At 32.1% G+C, this 17,640-nt stretch overlaps 4 protein-coding genes across 6 annotated transcripts; 1 reads left to right on the top strand and 3 right to left on the bottom strand.

The window, feature by feature from the left end:
* Window positions 1-2,348: 2,348 nt before the first annotated feature.
* On the top strand, window positions 2,349-3,486 carry LOC106432559. The gene has a single exon (XM_013873406.3). It carries the CDS (start codon window positions 2,631-2,633, stop codon window positions 3,171-3,173), a length of 543 nt encoding a protein of 180 aa, XP_013728860.2. The 5' UTR covers window positions 2,349-2,630; the 3' UTR covers window positions 3,174-3,486.
* A 4,232-nt stretch (window positions 3,487-7,718) lies between these two features.
* On the bottom strand, window positions 7,719-9,107 carry LOC106432561 (cytochrome c oxidase assembly protein COX19). Of its 2 annotated transcripts, XM_022689141.2 has the most exons (5): window positions 8,967-9,107; window positions 8,341-8,429; window positions 8,158-8,255; window positions 7,939-8,040; window positions 7,719-7,868 (listed from the first exon to the last, which is right to left on the bottom strand). In XM_022689141.2, exons 1-4 carry the CDS (start codon window positions 8,974-8,976, stop codon window positions 7,941-7,943), a joined length of 297 nt encoding a protein of 98 aa, XP_022544862.2. In that variant the 5' UTR covers window positions 8,977-9,107; the 3' UTR covers window positions 7,719-7,868; window positions 7,939-7,940. The 2 variants fall into 2 exon arrangements, with proteins under 2 accessions (XP_022544862.2, XP_048592037.1); XM_048736080.1 differs by having other exon boundaries at window positions 7,719-8,040; window positions 8,967-9,106.
* A 429-nt stretch (window positions 9,108-9,536) lies between these two features.
* Window positions 9,537-10,806, bottom strand: LOC106432562 (60S ribosomal protein L10-3-like). The gene is made up of 4 exons (XM_013873408.3): window positions 10,660-10,806; window positions 10,025-10,526; window positions 9,858-9,939; window positions 9,537-9,770 (listed from the first exon to the last, which is right to left on the bottom strand). Exons 1-4 carry the CDS (start codon window positions 10,667-10,669, stop codon window positions 9,702-9,704), a joined length of 663 nt encoding a protein of 220 aa, XP_013728862.1. The 5' UTR covers window positions 10,670-10,806; the 3' UTR covers window positions 9,537-9,701.
* A 3,513-nt stretch (window positions 10,807-14,319) lies between these two features.
* LOC106432555 (delta-aminolevulinic acid dehydratase 1, chloroplastic) lies at window positions 14,320-17,131 on the bottom strand. Of its 2 annotated transcripts, none has more exons than XM_013873403.3 (13): window positions 16,983-17,131; window positions 16,521-16,821; window positions 16,228-16,339; window positions 16,065-16,138; window positions 15,913-15,981; window positions 15,743-15,826; window positions 15,593-15,662; window positions 15,461-15,516; window positions 15,269-15,390; window positions 15,110-15,181; window positions 14,959-15,040; window positions 14,811-14,888; window positions 14,320-14,722 (listed from the first exon to the last, which is right to left on the bottom strand). In XM_013873403.3, the coding sequence occupies exons 2-13, from the start codon at window positions 16,812-16,814 to the stop codon at window positions 14,555-14,557; spliced, it is 1,281 nt and encodes a 426-aa protein (XP_013728857.1). In that variant the 5' UTR covers window positions 16,815-16,821; window positions 16,983-17,131; the 3' UTR covers window positions 14,320-14,554. The 2 variants fall into 2 exon arrangements, with proteins under 2 accessions (XP_013728857.1, XP_048592035.1); XM_048736078.1 differs by having other exon boundaries at window positions 16,924-17,013.
* Window positions 17,132-17,640: the final 509 nt, after the last annotated feature.

Here is a 17,640-nt window from a genome sequence, read left to right as displayed (position 1 = left end):
ATCAATAATTGTTAGAAAATTATTTAGAGAAGCATTTACTAAATGCTAATATTCTCTGACCAATGTTGTCATATAAAGCTTTTAGAAGAACATTTGCATTTATAATTTATAAAATTAAGAAAAATATATAATTAATTCATTTATTTTATTTAATAATATCATAAAATTATTTTTATATCCAGAAAATAAAATTTTGATTTATAAAATTAATTTACAATAAAATTATTTTTCTAAAAATAGTATTTCACATTTAAAATATAATTTAATTTATATAATTTAATTTATTTTAAATGTGAAAGATTATTTTTAAAAATAGATATTTTAATTATAAATTTATTTTAAAATAATATTTTTTGATATAAACGTAATTTTTAAGTGATTAAATAAAATAAATCAATTATATATCATTTTAATTTTATATGTTAATATATTTATATTAGAAATATATTTATTAAAAATAAATATATTATATACTATTTTTCATAATAATTTTAAATAGTATACTTATACTTATATAGTTCTACCAATCATCTAATTATACAATTTAGCAAAAACATACCATTTCTGCAATATACTGTTATTGCTAATGTTAATGTTTTACCAATCAAGTCTTCGAAGATTAAAGACTTTAAGGTAGTTGTGTTTATGTTTGCTTTGTTTTTAAATTATTTTTAGTTTCTGTTTTCCTATACACAAATTTATTGTCTCTAAAACTTAGCGAGATACATATATATCATAAAAGTTTACTTTTACCAAAAAAATCATAAAAGATTACAACGACCAGTTCAAACACGTTTATCAATAAGTGCAATATATTTATCATGGTTAGTTGGTTACAAGTTACAACTATGCCAACGTTTCAGAGTCGAAACAGATTTTTGTTTTTTATTCGCCGTGTAAACGATAAGAAAGGAAGATAAAAAAAAGAGGGAGTCGCTGATAAAAAAGAGGGAGCCGCTGATAAAAAAACGATGAGAGGGGAGCCTGTCACTTTCCATGTGCAACCCACAGACGTGAAACCGCGACCGTTCGATTTTTCTTCGTAGTGACCAGCTGCTTCGCTAATTCAGCGGCAGATGATATAACGGAACATATTTACCAAATCTCGTTGGCAACAAGTTGTTTTTTTTTTTAATTTTCTTCAAAAACAACTTGTTGCTTTTTCTTTCTCTCTCAACAGGCAAAATTTTAAAAACATATAAATAAAGTTAACCAAAAAATATATAATTTCTTTGCATCTCTTTAGTGAGAAAATCTTTCTTTCATCTTTTTTTTTTAACTATTCTTTCGTCTTCACGTATCATTTTCGTACGACAACATTACATCAGAAAATGTTTGGTCACTGCATTTGCATTTTACATCCACTCTGACCATATTTTTTTCTCACCATTACTTTCTATTATTGATTAATATTTAGGGAAATTGCATCCTATATACATAAAAAAATTTAAATACACTAACTAACCAAAATTCTCCCCTCTCTCCTACTTTCTTTTTCTATCTCTCTCTACTCTCTCTCCCAAAATCTAATTTTCATTTTTTTTTTGGTTATTTGGCAAATAAGCCCTAATATTTATTGCATTTGTTGGACTTGGACCTGTTACAAATTATAATTTTTGGCAGTATAAACACACAAAACTGATTAAGGTGGCATCAACAACAAGGTCTTCTTTGGCAAGCAATGTGGCGCTAGTCTAATGTTCAAGGAAGATTTAACGCCTATCAAATTTTAATTTGTAAAATGTACCTTTGGCTCAAAATAATTTTTATATACAGCTTTTTTATTAGTAGATATATCATACTCCCTCTGTTTCAGAAAATCTATATTCTAGAAAAAAAATATTGTTTCAAAACAATATATTTTTAATTTTCGATGTATTATTTAATAAAAATGTAAAATTTTTTAAAAATAATGGTGTTTATTGAATTTTTATTGGTTAAAACTTATGGAAATTGTTATTCACAAAAACTAATGCATTTGCAATCAAATTTTAATGTGTTTTCTTAATATATATGAAAAGTCTAAAATATGTATTTTTTTGAAACAGATGGAGTATAAAAGAGTGAAAATATTATTTGGCAATTGGAACCTATTAAAATTTACAAAAATCATTTGTTTATGGTGATATAGTATTTGACTAATTTGGTCAAAATCGATATATTTGAGTGGTTTGGGCTGTTTAAGAAACCTTTATTTAAAAGAGATTATAAGTATTGCATGCGTGGTGTTAAAAAAAAAGTATTGCATGCGTTAAGGTCTAAAAGATTTTTAAAAAAATGAATGCTGATGTAATCATATTATATCAATAGTCTTGACTAGATTATAAAATATAACTGTAAACCATCTATTTTAAAATATCTCTCCGGGTGATGCGAAAGATGGAAAAGGATGCACATGTCTCTCTTCTGACATGCACGAACCAAACAAAGTCCTTAATATTATTTTCTTTCGTTTTAACACACTTCGTTAAAAAATAAAAACCTCACTTTGACCACAACCTTTCTCTATATATAGATTTTCAGTCTCCTGCTCTCTCATCAAATCACACGATACTCTCTCACTAACGACTTAAAAAGCTAAAACAAACCTCTCAACACCCTTGTAACATCTCTCCCTCAAACTAAAAAAAATGGCAGAAACAGCAACATCATCGCCATTGAAACGCCAAAGAGACGAGCAAGAACAAGAAACCATACCCCACGAAGAGTCAAAACGACAAAAGACTTCTTCATCATCTACCTCGTACAATGAAGTTCAATGTCTCCTAGATAATGTAGAAGCACAAAATGAAGCAGACAGTGATCTAACTTCCCTAATCACCACACTTCAGCAAGAAATCTCAACAGAAGAGAAAAACGTTGCTGTTTTTGAGAATCCTCCTCTCTCTTCTTCTTCTTGCTCCTCTTCGTCGTCTTCATGCGCTCCAAAGGAAGAAGATTGCGAAAGTGACAAGGAGAAAGTGATGAAACATCTTTTAGAAGCTTCCGATGACGAACTCGGAATACCTAACACTGAAACTGGCGGGAGTAACTATGAGATAGTTAACAGTGAGACTAATCAGGATTACATTAATGGGTTTAGTTTACTAGATGGGTTTGGTGATGGGCTTTGGGAGCTTGAGGATGAAGTTGCTAACTATTACACGCTGCTGCAGTCAGAACTGTTCATGTAAAAGTCCTTAAGGGTAAAGTAGGGAAACAGAAAAAAAAAGACGATGGGTATAAAGGAAAATTAAAGAAAATATATGATGAAGAAGAGAAAAATAAAAGAACAGGATATTTTCTTTTATGGAATTTATTTTCATTATTGCGTTTTTCTTTTTTTTCTTTCCATGTGAATTTGACAGGTCCCCCTTTGCTTGATTTTTTAGCTCTTTCTTTATTTGGTTTATACAAAATTTAGTGGGACTAATGATAATGATACTTTGTTGTTTTTATCTTTAAAATTGTTTGTTACGTTATTAAAAAACATAGACCCTACTATAATTGAAAGAATTAAGTAAGAATACAAATGTTATTCAAGTGGCCTTTATCGGTTCCATTTCGGACCATTGTGTTTCATCTCGTTCGTCAAAGAATTTCCTCCAAATATTCGTGTTAAAGTTTTTAAATTAAATTATTTTTTAGGCATATAATAAACTTATTGATCACTTACCATGTGGTATGTTTAAAGATCTCCACATTAATGAGTAAAAATGAAATTTATTAATTTAATTGATAGCTTTCACATATATTATGCACGTTCACGTTGTACCTTAATTTTGCTGATAATTATATATAACGATTAACGCTATATCTATTATTTGGGGTACGTCACTTGGTCACGTGTTTCGGATTTTAGTATTTGGCGATAGTGCATCGAATAAAGAGGAGCATTTCTCCAAAAAATTGATTTGCTCAATGAAGTGTATGCAACTTAAACGAAGATTGAAGCATATTAATCTTAATTTATTTGAAAATAGAAGAAAATAACAAAAATATCAGCCTTGTGTTACAAAAAAAAACAAACAAACAAAAATATCAGCCTAAACTTTTTTGGCTTTTTGTTAAGTTAAGATTATGAAATATTGGTCGATGCATCTGAGCATCTCTACCTTAGTAAAAGAGCTTAGAGCAACCTTATGGGATAGTATCGCAAAATAACGTTCTAACTATTACAATATAAACTACTAATGTAAATTAACTTTATAATTAAATTTTAATATTAAGAAAATGAATTAATTAGAAATGACAAGGGCTGTAATGGTATCTTATCATAAGTTTTCATTTATGAACCTTTTTTATTTCTTTTCCATATTTAATTTTTTTTTAAAATACTTAGTAGAATATCTCATCGAAAGTGTTCTTATAGCTCACACGTTAATCTAAGAGGTTCTAACTTCTAAACAAGTTTCAAACACAATATATTATAAAGAAAATCTTAAGCCTATAAAAACTAGTGTTATTTTTATTAGAAATTTATTAAATAAATTTATTAAAATTTTTAAAAAATATTATATGACATCATACTGACCAATTTTGTCTAGCCTCACACCAAACTTCACAACAACAGTTGTGGAATATTTTTATTTACTCACCAAAAAACCTAAATCGCTCATTTCTTTTTTGGTCCATCTTTTTCTTCCAAACGGCTAACCCTAAGCTTAGAATAGCCTCCTTGTGTTGTTCAAAAAAGAAAAGAAAGAGTAGCCTCCTTGTTACATACTCCACATTTTTCCGTTGATAGTAGTATCTCTGTTACTATCTTATTAGATCCTCAAACCTACGATGTCTATCCATAAGATATAATCAAATGAACTACCGGCAAAAAGCATATTTAATTACGTTATTTTATAAATTTTGTTTGCGGGCATTCATTTAGAACCGGATGGTATTCTCTTTCAACCTGGGTATGCTTTGTACCCGTTTGATACGAAATTAAGTATCTGGACAGCTAATGAAGGGTTGAGGTTTTATGAGGCTTGGCCTGGCTTGGTGTTTGATTCCCTCGCCCTGGGTTTCAACCGTTCTTCTCAGCCATTATGATTTTTTTGTCTATCAATAACAGTATGCATTGTACTGTGGATGTGAAAAAATAGGCTATTATCTCAGCAATAATGAGCCAAACTAATATTTGCGGTCAATCCTCTTACTTGGCATTTATCTGAAAATAATTGTTTATAGTTTTTTTTCGGAGATACAAAATGTATTAACACACTGAATATAGTTTTTTTTTTTGACAAACACTGAATATAGTTGGCATTAACAATGATTATATTTTTTTTATCTCCATTTTATTGGCTATTGTTGCGTCGTAACAAAAGAAAATCAAGTGAAATTAGGACTACGCCTATCGTGACAATGATTTGAGACAGAGATTATGCTAAGTTGATTACATAGTTGAACTTAAAACATTATTGCAAAACTAATAATTTTTTCTTTCGTTTTAGCTTAGAGTTATGTGATCTTAAAATACTCTATAAATGTAAACCAGAGAAAGAATTGCTTCATGTACGTCACCCTCTCAATTATTCAACCTTTGTTTCTTGTTCTTCAAAAATATAATAGATTCGATTAGTGACAACAATATATGAAGTCCTAAAAAGTTTATTCAGAAGTAAACAAAAATGCATGAAAAAAGGTTGACAAATAAATATTTGAAATAATTTTGATTCTAACGTTTTATATAGTAAATAATTTTCTTTGTAATAGTTATAGTAATGGACAGGAGCTAATGAGAACATAAACCCACCAACTAGATGTAATAGAATTTGATAGCATACAACTATAGTTCAATACAATTATTTTAAGTATATTCAGATACAATTAAATTACCAAAATGAAGTTGCAAGTCGGTTTGATTGTTATAGTGATATACTTGTTGTATAACCATGTTATTTATTTATTTTTATTTTTAAACTCTGGAGGTATTCCAAACCCCTGCCCTTGGGGGTGTTCCATACCTTGTTTTCAACGACTTTTTTATTATCTTTACACAAAAGGAAAAATTGAATAAGTGAACAACTAAAAATGTTCTCCTTTTAAGAATATATATCTAAAAGAGAATTTGTACTCCATACACACCAAATATCTTATATTTGCACTCCATACACTATATCCCTCCATTCTATGGTATCTCAGCATTTTTAGTATATTCAGCAAATTAGCTCTATCTAAAACTTGGCTGCCGTTTACTGAAAACTGCATAGAACCACAATTAAAACAAAAAGAAAAAGTCCAAAGAAACATGTCCATCTATTTACTTGCTACCACTCTGTAGACAACTCGCCTAGGCATCAATAATCTTTAAAATGTTGATTACTATCATACGACTGCAAAAATCATCAATAATATCACATTTGGTACAAAAAGTTATTATTGAAATCAAAATATTTAAAGGCTGACTTTAGAACTGCAGAAAAATATGAATTTAAAGTCAGAAATTTTTTGCTATTAAAAAAGTCATTAAATAAACTTCGTGCAAGTAATCGATTTTTCTGAAAAATATTTGCCTTGTTGAAACAATCTACGCTTATAAAGTCCATGCATGCTTATCTATTTGATCAAAGGCGACGATTTTGAAAAGTTGGGCTATAGTTTAGATCTAAATCAAAGAAGGGGAATATCAACTTGACTTTGGCTTTCAAGGTGTCGTTTGTGACTTTTCCTATAAACCAAAAAAGTATTTAATGTGAACTGAAGCAGGCTTTACATCTATAATAATATATGATATTAAAGATGTATGGCGTTTTTTATTTTGGCTTTTAACCGGCTAATTAGGTAGATAGATTTATTTGGGTTGGATTTGTATGATTATTTGCACAATAAAGTTGCCAAATCTAAAAGTACGTGGTTTTTTTGCTTGAAACAATTAGAATAATATCGTAAATATCATATATTGTCGGGTAATTGTTAGAAACAAAGCGAAGTTTAGTTTCTTTTTAGAAAAGCAACTAGATAAATGAACAAACTTATTTGTTATTTCCTATAAATCATTTTTGCAATTGATGGGATAGGACTTTACCATCTAGTACAATTTAGACCATTCAGATAACTATTCAGATTCATTTTTATTTTTTTAGATTTTTTCTGAATGCCTATTTAACTATACTACAAAAACAATAAAAATATTATATAAATGATTCTACGGTCGATGATTTTATTATCTCATAAAAATACATGTCTTACGTCACATGGAATACTCGAAGATCTATTGTAACCATTTTCTTCACAATCTAAAAAATTAAATTTTTTTGATGTTTGAAACCTAAACCTCCGAATGTAAAAATATTATGAAAATTTTGGAATTTAAAATTAATTTTCAATTCAATATTACCTTTCAATCATGTGATATTACTAAAAATAATATTGATGAATAAATTTTTAATGAAAGATTGTGAAAATAGTATTATACTGATTAAATATGATCTAATCTACATACTAATTAAATATGCTTTTTAATAATCTAAAACACAAGATTTCACAATTGTGACAATTTTTATTATTAATTATCATAAAATTATATGATAGATAAGTTGAAACAATTTGTTGAAAAGAAATCCAAAAACAAATAAATAACAGAAGCAAAACATGTCGCCAAAAAAAAAAAAAAAAAAAAAAAAAAAGAAGCAAAACATATTACGCCCAGATATTCCTCAAGCCTAAGAACTAATATTCGTTAGCCCAAAGAGTCATCAGAAGCATATGGGCCAACAACGATATTTATACTCTCCTTCTGCTTTGGTATAATTGTTTGTATAAGAATGGGAATGCTTTTAGTTCACACAAAAATTACAGATACGTATACCATCATCATCTGTAACGATGAGAAACGGTGAAGCTGAAACACAGTTTGGTTTTATGAGGAAGAAATGGTCTATCCTATAACCCTGAAGATGAGACTCGAGTGAATCAATGTGTCAAATCACAAAAAAAAAGAGGTTCCAAGTTTGGTCCAACCTTCAATGATCGAGACTCTCTTTATTCTTATCTCCAGTGGAATCCAGTTCTTTAACACCACTGAATCCAAGTTCAGACATATCCTGCTTTGCCATCAAGTTCCTGTAGGATAATTAACAAGTCTCATGATGTAACTCCTATCCAACGCTACCTTAAACGTTTTTAATCCCAAGCGAAGGAGAAGTAGATAGAACTGAAAGAGAGTAAAAAGGGACTCACTTGGCCATTCGACACTGGAGATATTTCTTAGAGAGATGTCTGCATTGCTCAGATTTGTTAGATGAAGACTTGAGACAGCCTAGATATTCTTTCTTCTCCTGAAAAAAAATAGAATGCTAAGTGAATTACTCAAAGATAAACCAAAACATCTCTACATGGAGAACAAAGAGAAACACTTAATACCGCATCACATTCGTGTAAGTGATCCAAAGGGAAAATGCCCTTTTCAGGTGGGATAGGTCTCAATCCTCTGTTTCCTCCAAATGCTCCACCTGCCATACACACAAACAAATCAACAGGAGCATGTAACGGGATCAAATCGAGAGCTTTAGGAAGTAATATTGTTAGCTGACAGCATCTATACTAATAAAACATGTTTCTCTTAAACAAAAAGCATTCATTAAGTCTAGAGTTTGATTCTCATTTGGTGCATAATGAAACATTTCATTTTACATGTCCGTAAGGGCTAAATAGTGAATAAAGGTAAACGCAAAAGAAGATATAATAATAGCTATGTGAATAACAAAACCATCAATCTAGGGTTTAAGCAGAACTAAGCATTATAAGCAAATGCATCACAGTTCTCTCTCTTGTCTCCCCCAACAATACAGAACCGCGCAGATTACAATTAAATCTGATTAACCATAAGTGATTGGTTACGAAAGCTACAAATTGCCCATAAATCTAGTATGCACAGATTCCTAAAACCAGCATAGGCTTAGATAAATCTCCTTCACTTATTTAATTCAAGAGACATCGAAGCAAGATAAAAAAAAAAGAGAATAGTGAGGAGAAGAGAAAAGACATACCTGTACTCATATCGACACTTGGATTCACCTCTCTGTTTGTTTCTCGATCGGTTTGGTGTTCAACTCAGAAGACACTCTGAGGTTTTGATGCTGAAAAGTCAGGAGCTAGAAGGGTCGGGTCAATTGCTAAAACTTACCCCCGTACAACAGCACTTGTCATGTTTAGGGTCAGGCCCAAGATGGCCCATATTTTCAATCTTTATGATACTTGTAACTTGATCCGTTTTATGTCCCAGTGGATTAACTTTTCTATCGAACTCGGTCAAACGACAACCGTAATGGATTAAGATCGTAGTTATCGAGACACAAACGGGTGATGGCTAAAACGCCGATGACGAAAACAACTTACTAATGAAGGGGATAGAGATGTCAGTTGTGTGTAGAGTTTGTGTAATGTGCGATTTACTCATCACAAACAGAAGTACGTTCTTTTGTAACGCATAAATATTTTACGTAATCTGTTTTTGATCTTCTGAACTGAACCACGTTTCAAGTCTTACTAATGAGTTTATTAATTATTATCTTATCAAAGAAGATGATTCGATGTAAATTATGAGAACGTAGGATAAATAACTGATAAACCAGAAACTTGAGATATAAAAAAACATCCATAATTGAACTTAAAGCAATTGTCATAGCAAAACGAAACCATACGAGGAGGATCCTTGATACAACAAAAACAAAACAAAAAGATTTGAGAAACTAGATGATAGGTTCCAAAACCAAATATCATCTTCATTCGGTGGCTGAAATGAAGGCGCTTCCAGGTTGACGTTTGGCCAAAGGACCATGGTTCGACAGGAACTGCAACACAAACAACACAACACAAATCAGAATCAAACCACATAGTCAAGAATCAGACAAAAAAACACACAAAGAAAAAAACAAAACCTTAGCATTGACACCGTCGGGAACAATCCTCTTAGACTGCCTCATCCTGGTGTAGTCAGCACGGTTGAACTTAGTGAACCCCCTGAAACATCAAACGTACATTCAATTAATCTCTTCAAAACACACACAAAACAAAATCAAAGCAAGACATTAAACTAAATCCATACCATTTCCTGCTAACAATGATCTTTTGACGACCAGGGAACTTAAACTTAGCCCTCCTAAGCGCCTCCTGAGCATGAGCCCCATGGTTATCCTTACACCTCACAGACAAAAGCACCTGCCCAATCGCAACCCTAGCGCAAGTCCCCAAGGCCTTACCAAACGCACCTCTCATACCAGTCTGGAGCCTATCAGCCCCGGCGCACGAAAGCATCTTGTTGATCCTCAGCACATGGAAAGGGTGAACCCTAATCCTCAAATGGAACGCGTCTTTTCCAGCTGATTTCACCATGTACTTGTTGCAGGCGATACGCGCAGCCTCGAGGGCCTCGCTGGAGACGTTCTCCTTCTCCCAGGAGACGAGGTGGACGCAGAAAGGGAACTCGTCGACTCCCTTCTTCTTCATCCCGACGTCGTAGATTCGGATCTTGGGGTCGGGTACACCACGGCAGTAGCGCGATTTCGGGTAGGGTTTACCCTTGATCTGGCGGTAGCATCTCGCTGGTCCTGTAACAAACACGAATCGTATACATTTAACAGATCTAATCAGAGCCAAGGGGTTCCAGATGAGCATATATTCGATTCAAGGATCTACGATTGAGCTAATTCGAATTGAAGGTTGGAGGAGAGAAAGACTTACTTCGTCCCATCTTGTTGGTTGCGTTCGGCGGTGGTGATGAGAAAAAACCCTAGAAATGTTGGTTTTATAGGAGGGAACAACGAGAGAACCCTAAACTTAGCAGACGTAACTGCTTATCTAGAAGGCCCATTGGACTTTTGATATACATCTTTGACTTGGCCATTTAAGGTCCAATGTAAACACGATTTTCTTCTTGTTTTGTTTTGATGTTTTTTATTATTCATTTAAGAAAAAAACATTTTTGATTCCTCTTTATTCGTTGCCAGACTTGTGTCATTGTGGGTGTTTACACGAGGATTGATAAATCATAAATCTAATCCAATGCACAATGTACTGCAAGGTTTTACTTCGGCAAGCCAAAAATAAAATAAGAGCCAATTTCGAAAAACTCAGAACAATGCCATTCTAAATAGAGAACTCAACGGTGATACACAATTAGACAAGACATTAAAATTCAGTGTAAATACGATTTTGTTCTTTTTTTTCTTTCTTTCGTCTAATGTTTTTAAATTTATAAAGAATAGAAACAAAACGTTTTTGATTCCTCTGTGTATGTTGCCAAACTTGTGCAATTGTGTGTGTTTACACTAGAGGGTTGATTAAATCATAAATCCATCCACATCAATAACACATATGCAAAATAATTCTAACTAGGATTTATGTTAATTGTTTAGAAGTTGATTTTAGCTTCTCTGACTGAGCTATTTGTTTACTTGTGTTATTTTGTAGTTTTGTTTCTTTGAACTAAATTTTGAGGATCTCCAGCTCCATAGAAGAAGTCCTGAACTCGAAGAACGATCGTATTCTTGAATCCAACCCAATCTACAAGAAAGTTCATGTCCACGGTGGTGTCTCAATCTACAAGAAAGTACTAAACTAGTGACATTTTTTAATACCGCTTTGATCAAAGCAAAATTTTCAACCAAATAAAGCAGAGTTACTTGTGTATTTTAAAGAACAGATGCAACAACTCGCATGACATTGCGTGATCTGTTATATGTGTGTGTAAACTCATCAAGTACACACGTTGACGTCTTAGTTACGATAAAGATGATCATGATAATGAGAATTATGAAACAGATTCCAGTGACTGAGCATTTTTCCTCAAATCGTGTTCATATGGGTTAATGATTATTGCAAACGGATCAAGTCCTAATAAGATGGAATAAATTTCAAGAGGCGTTTGAGTTAGAGCAGGAGAACAATATGCCTTTAAGTAGGATTTGAATTGAATGATACACATAACAAATCTCCATATGTTAAACAATGGATGTGTAACATTATACAGTTTTAGACGTCTGACTAATTATTTTAGACGTTAGGTTAGGTGTTGAGTCACCGTATGCTTAACACCTAACATTTCTCGAACACTGGAAAATTCATCAATTAAAATATGTTTATTTGAATTGATTATAAAATTGAACTAACCGAACAATTATTAAATCATCAAATACTGCAAAAATATGATTAATTTGTATTTCCTTCACAATTTTTATCACTCATATCCGAACATGAAATCACATAGTCTTTTGCCTTTTTCACATCAATCTCTTTTTCTGCTTGTTACACACAATAACAAAAACCACAAAGATATAAATAACTGTTAGGAAAAATATATATGCTGAATGAATATAAAAATAACTATATACAATTTAGGATTATTGCCAAAACTTACTCGGTCCACATTCCGCAGCACATCTTGGCCAACATGTGAGTCTATCTTCTATTGGACCAGTTACACAAATGTTATAACAAATCTTGAAACAATCTCCCCAACGTCTATTGATGACTTCTGACTCAACTAAAAGGTTTCTGAATGCCAACACCATCACCATAAATACAACCATTCTTTTCATCTCCATTGTTTTTAGGCTACAAAGATTTTTTTTCTCAGAAAGTGGAGTGAACATATATATATTTATAATGAACCTAACATTTAGTCATATGTTACATCCGAATCTATTTGGTCAATGGTCTTAATGGTCATAATCTTTAGTCAAACCGTTTTTTTGTCATCAATACACAGGGTCAACTATCTTTAATCAAATCTTATATTATACTGTAAAATATTATTAATAATTAATGAAAACACTAGAACTTCATTAAGATAATTACAGAAACAACATTATGCAATTAGATATGTTTCCAAAAAAACTCAATAATTAAATTTCAGTCTAAATAATATAAAACATTGAATCTCACTTCTTAATAAGGTTTTAATAATTTTCTTTCAAATTATTTAAAAAACCTCTCTTATTAAAATATAAACATTTTAATGAATCTAACATTTAGTCATATGTTATATTATATAACCTCTTTTATTCAAACAGAAAAATTATTATTAAAACAGAAAAAATTAATGGATCTAACATTAGTAATATGTTATATTATATAAAATGTCACTGATAATTAATTAAAATACTAGATCCATTAAGATAATTAAGGAAACAAAATTACAGTACTAGATATGTTTCCAAACAACTCAATAATTAAATTTGAGTCTAGACAATATAAAACCTCATTTTATCTTTATTATATAAAACCTAATAAAGTTATACACACATAATTTTAATTTGCTTACACTTAAACAAAACTATGGTTGGTTGGAGCGGTAAGAGTTGTATTAGCTTTATTTTATCTACAATTTTTTTTCTAAATTATCAAACATGTTTCTATATTAGTTTTTAAATTACAGCTCAAAAATAATCAAATCTACAAAAACCTCATTTCTAAAACAATATTCTTTAAATAGTTTTTCTATCATTTAAATCTATACTATTAAAGTAGGATCCTATTGTCATAATTACCTTACGGACATGTTTTTTTCACTAACATTGCATGTTTCATTAAGGACAATTAACTAATATTAATAACAAATCTATATTGGGTCATTATTTTTGGATCCAGCCCAAATCAAATCTCTCTTGGGCCATTTGGGCCTATTAAAAAATCAGATTCAATTCTCACTTTTTTTTTCCTTTGGACCATTGAGTCCAAGTTCAAATAATTTTTTTTCAACTATTCTTAATTATTATTTTTTTCTTTTCTTAATATAATTTAAGCATTCATAAAAATAATTGAATTTTTTTATTGAAAAGTATAAATCTTTATTAAAAGTATATAATTTTTTAATTAAAATATTAACCCCATAATAAAATTAATTTAGCAGAATTATACCAACTTAATTCATTAAAAAAATAAAGTTTAATTTTTTTAACATAAATAGTCATTTAAAATGAAATACGATAAATAAAGATAAAACTTTTAAGTCTTTTATAAAATAAAACACAAATATATGAAAATGTGACATTTACTAAATATTTGTCAATTGAAAAAAAAAACAAAAATAAACCCGCGCTTTGAAAGCGCGGGTCAAAATCTAGTTTTAAGCTTATAACACATACAACCTACATCAAAAATCTTAAAAACTAAATTCTATAGAAGATTTTACAGTTGCAATCCAACTGATTATCACTTTCGTCTTTGGTTATGCTCGACTCTCTCAAAATAAACCAAAATTTAATTTAAAATAACTGACAATAAAAAATAAATAAAACACATTTCTGATCCATGTACATTGCTAAACAAAAATGCACAATAACCCAAGTACTACAAGGTTGCATTCAGCAAGCAAAAATAATGTAAGAGCCAAGTTTCAAAAACTCAGAACAATGCCCTCCTAAATAGAAATCAATGAGGAACAGATTGGTGATACAAAATAAGACTAAGACTTATATAACAGTACATAATGCACGAGACAAAGAAACATGACCAAACAAAGTCGAATCAGAACATGAGATTTGCAAGGAAAAAGTAGTACAACACAAAAAATAATGATTGCTCAAATGGTTAAATACCAAAATGCAAAACCATCAAACTCTCTCTGTCTCTTCTTCTACCGCTTCTGGTTGCATAAGTAAGTAGCAGCTTGAAGAGCAAAGTAGGTAAGGATGATGTCAGCACCAGCTCTGCGTAAGCACATTAGTGACTCCATCATCACTTTCTCTTCATCGATCATCTTCAGAACTCCCCCTGCTTTGATCATCGAGTACTCCCCAGACACCTGAAAGAAAATCCATGGAAAAGAGATCAAAATCAACAAAAACCTACGAGACACTGATAGTGCTGGTGATGATGAGGAAGCTGAGTACTTGGTATGCAGCAATGGGCAAGGGAGACTTGTCCCTAAGGAGCCGTATGATGTCCAAATAAGGGAGACCTGGCTTTACCTGTAACCAAACACTCCTAATTGTTACCAAACTCTAGACATGTTTTGACCTCAAGGGTGTGATCTCTTACCAGGAGAATGTCGGCTCCTTCAGCCTCGTCTTCACGTGCCTCAATCAAAGCCTCTCTATAATTTGCTGGGTTCATCTGATAACTTTTGTTCAAGGTACCAAAGGCTTAGCCAAACAAACACAAACTTAACAATAGATTGTTTGCTACTTACGTTTTCTTGTCCCCAAAACGTGGATTTGAGTCCAGTGCTTCACGGAACGGGCCGTAGAACGAACTTGCATACCTGTTGGTTCATACACGGAGTTAGACAGAACAAACAAGTAAATGCTCTTAAAAAAAGCTGTTGAGGTCTCAGAAGTTATATGATTACTTTGCGGTGTAAGACATGATTGAGACATTTTGAAAGCCTTCAGCATCGAGAGCTGCACGAATTGCGCCTACTCGACCATCCATCATGTCACTCGGACTAACAACATCCGCTCCAGCTCGGGCCTGCAAAGAAAGAAAGAAAGAAAAAGATTATATCTCATACATTAAACAGTTTTCACTCTTTGACATTTACCTGAGAAACAGCTTGCTTACATAGCTGGTGCACAGTTTCATCATTCATTATTACGCCTACAGAGATGAGTTATGTATCACAGCTCCATTTAAAACATAACAGAAGGAAGGAGGTTAGGTAAAGAATACTTACCATCCTCTCTGACTATACCATCGTGACCATCAGATGAGTAGGGATCCAAAGCAACATCAGTGTATATAATCTAAGAGAAGAAAAGAAGAACATTCATATCCTATTTTCATCTCCAGTTATATTTAACAAACTAAGATTTACACATCTTACAAGATCAGGATACTTGTCTTTGAGAAGACGGATTGTTCTAGGCACAAGACCATTATCGTTGTATGCCTCGTCCCCTGTCGGATTCTACCAAAAATGAAAACAAAGACAAAAAGAGTTTCAGTGTACAGCTCAACAACATTTGTATGCAAATAGAAGACAAGGGTTGAAACCTTCAAAGCCTCGGGAACTTTAGGGAACAACACTATACTGTTAACACCAACAGCTCTAGCCTTTGCAACCTGTTTGCATATAAAATGGAAAAACTCATGTTCCTAACATGATTTGCTCTCAAAGGAAACAAATCAAACCACAGAGGCCAAACCTCTTGTAAAAGGCCATGCCTCCAGCCAAGCCTGTAGCAACCAGGCATAGCTCCAATAGGCGTGTCCTCCTCACCTGCCAGTCTCACATAAGAACTTCTTAAGACAATAGAGACCAGAGAGAAAATGTCAGATGAAAAAAAAGAAAGAAAGAAAGAAAGCAACCTTCATGAATGAAAAGTGGGTACACAAAATTAGCAGGGGAGATGTCAGTTTCCTGGAAAGCAGCTCTCACAGCAGGAGAAGCACGGTTACGCCGTGGCCGTCTGTTTAGATTCTGAAACCATAAGTAAACATCAGAAGAAGAGACAAAGAGTAAAACTCTCTCAAAGCTTCAACCTTTAGAGCTGAACAGAGTGTTTATTACATGAAGACAGAGCATTATATTACACAACAACAATGTATTGGTTTCTAACATAAACCAAAAGGGTAAGAACATAAGGGATTAGAATACTCACGAGAGGCTGAATAACCGGCGTACCAGCCGGAGCAACCGGTTTTGGTGGAACCGGAGGAGCTTCAGGAACATCTCCAGCAGCAACGGCGGCTTCACACTCAGCGTCGCTCCTTCCGAGCTTCTTCGCGTGTCCGTTGCTAGCTCTTACGACAAGAGAGCGTCGCTGAGAAGTTGCAATGGGAAGAGAAGCGACTCGAACTTGACTCACATTCGATCTGAGACCGACGTGGCTCTTGCAATCGATTACTTTGATCGATGGAAAGCTGCAAGAGGCATTGAATAACGTCGAAGCCATGATGAATCTGCAACACAGATTGAGAAACCAATCAGCTGAATTTGCAGAAAGTTTGAGTCTTTTATAAGAGATAATCAAAAGCAAGCAAATATCGAAGCTTTGACTAAACAGAGCAACGTGTGAAGTCAAAAAAGATCAAAGCTTTCTTCGTTCGAAGTGTTGACGAACCTTGGATGCGAAGAAGTTGGTGAGGAGAAGAAGAAGCAAATGACAAAGATAAGTTTGGATGATCGTCTTTGTTGACGATATTGACAAAGGAGATAGATAGAGACTTAACGTTCACGCGCTTTGTCTGCGAGTACATACGAGTTCCAGGATTGGAAATGGATCTGGGCCTGTAATAGGATTAAACTGGGCCTGATGAGCCTGTAACAGAGATTGTGAAGCGGTCCATTGGTAGATAGCTTGATGCCAAAGTCTCTTTTCTGTGTTATCTCTATTATTAAAAGAGAAGTACCAATATAAATTGCCCCTTAGTTTTCAAAGTTATTTATATTTAAATGCCACTGAACTAATAAATTAACCTACATTTTAGTATTCTTATCTTTTATAGTTTAATTAATGCATTTTCCTAAAATAAAATATAACAAATTATGTTTATTTATTTAAAAAATATTTTCTATAATCTGGATAAACAATAAATTATACTTAATCAATGTCAAAAATGTAACAAAATTTTATTATTACAGGGTGGTTATTTTTTTATTTTGGTATATTAACTACGTCTAAAAAACATAAAAATGTTATAAAAATACATAATATAAACCACAAAATTTTAAATAATATATTGAATTATTTAATCATATAAATCAAATATAAAAATAGA

Source organism: Brassica napus, chromosome A7, assembly GCF_020379485.1.
Source record: "Brassica napus cultivar Da-Ae chromosome A7, Da-Ae, whole genome shotgun sequence".
NCBI lineage: Eukaryota > Viridiplantae > Streptophyta > Magnoliopsida > Brassicales > Brassicaceae > Brassica > Brassica napus.
The sequence above is the reverse complement of the archived record's forward strand: the minus strand, read 5'-3'. Positions and strand labels throughout refer to the sequence as shown.

Coding starts and splice junctions, on each gene's coding strand:
- LOC106432562 (XM_013873408.3), bottom strand. Junction 9,940..10,024: donor ATCATTGTTAGCAGGAAATG/GTATGGATTTAG, acceptor TTGATGTTTCAG/GGGGTTCACTAAGTTCAACC. Junction 9,771..9,857: donor CCGACGGTGTCAATGCTAAG/GTTTTGTTTTTT, acceptor TTTGTGTTGCAG/TTCCTGTCGAACCATGGTCC.
- LOC106432561 (XM_022689141.2), bottom strand. Junction 8,256..8,340: donor ACTTACACGAATGTGATGCG/GTATTAAGTGTT, acceptor ATTTTTTTTCAG/GAGAAGAAAGAATATCTAGG. Junction 8,041..8,157: donor CTCCAGTGTCGAATGGCCAA/GTGAGTCCCTTT, acceptor ATTATCCTACAG/GAACTTGATGGCAAAGCAGG.
- LOC106432555 (XM_013873403.3), bottom strand. CDS start 16,814: ATGGCTTCGACGTTATTCAATGCCTCTTGCAGCTTTCCATCGATCAAA. Junction 15,827..15,912: donor AAGTTCCCGAGGCTTTGAAG/GTTTCAACCCTT, acceptor CATTTTTGGTAG/AATCCGACAGGGGACGAGGC. Junction 15,041..15,109: donor CGTTTTGGGGACAAGAAAAC/GTAAGTAGCAAA, acceptor CTTGAACAAAAG/TTATCAGATGAACCCAGCAA.
- LOC106432559 (XM_013873406.3), top strand. CDS start 2,631: ATGGCAGAAACAGCAACATCATCGCCATTGAAACGCCAAAGAGACGAG.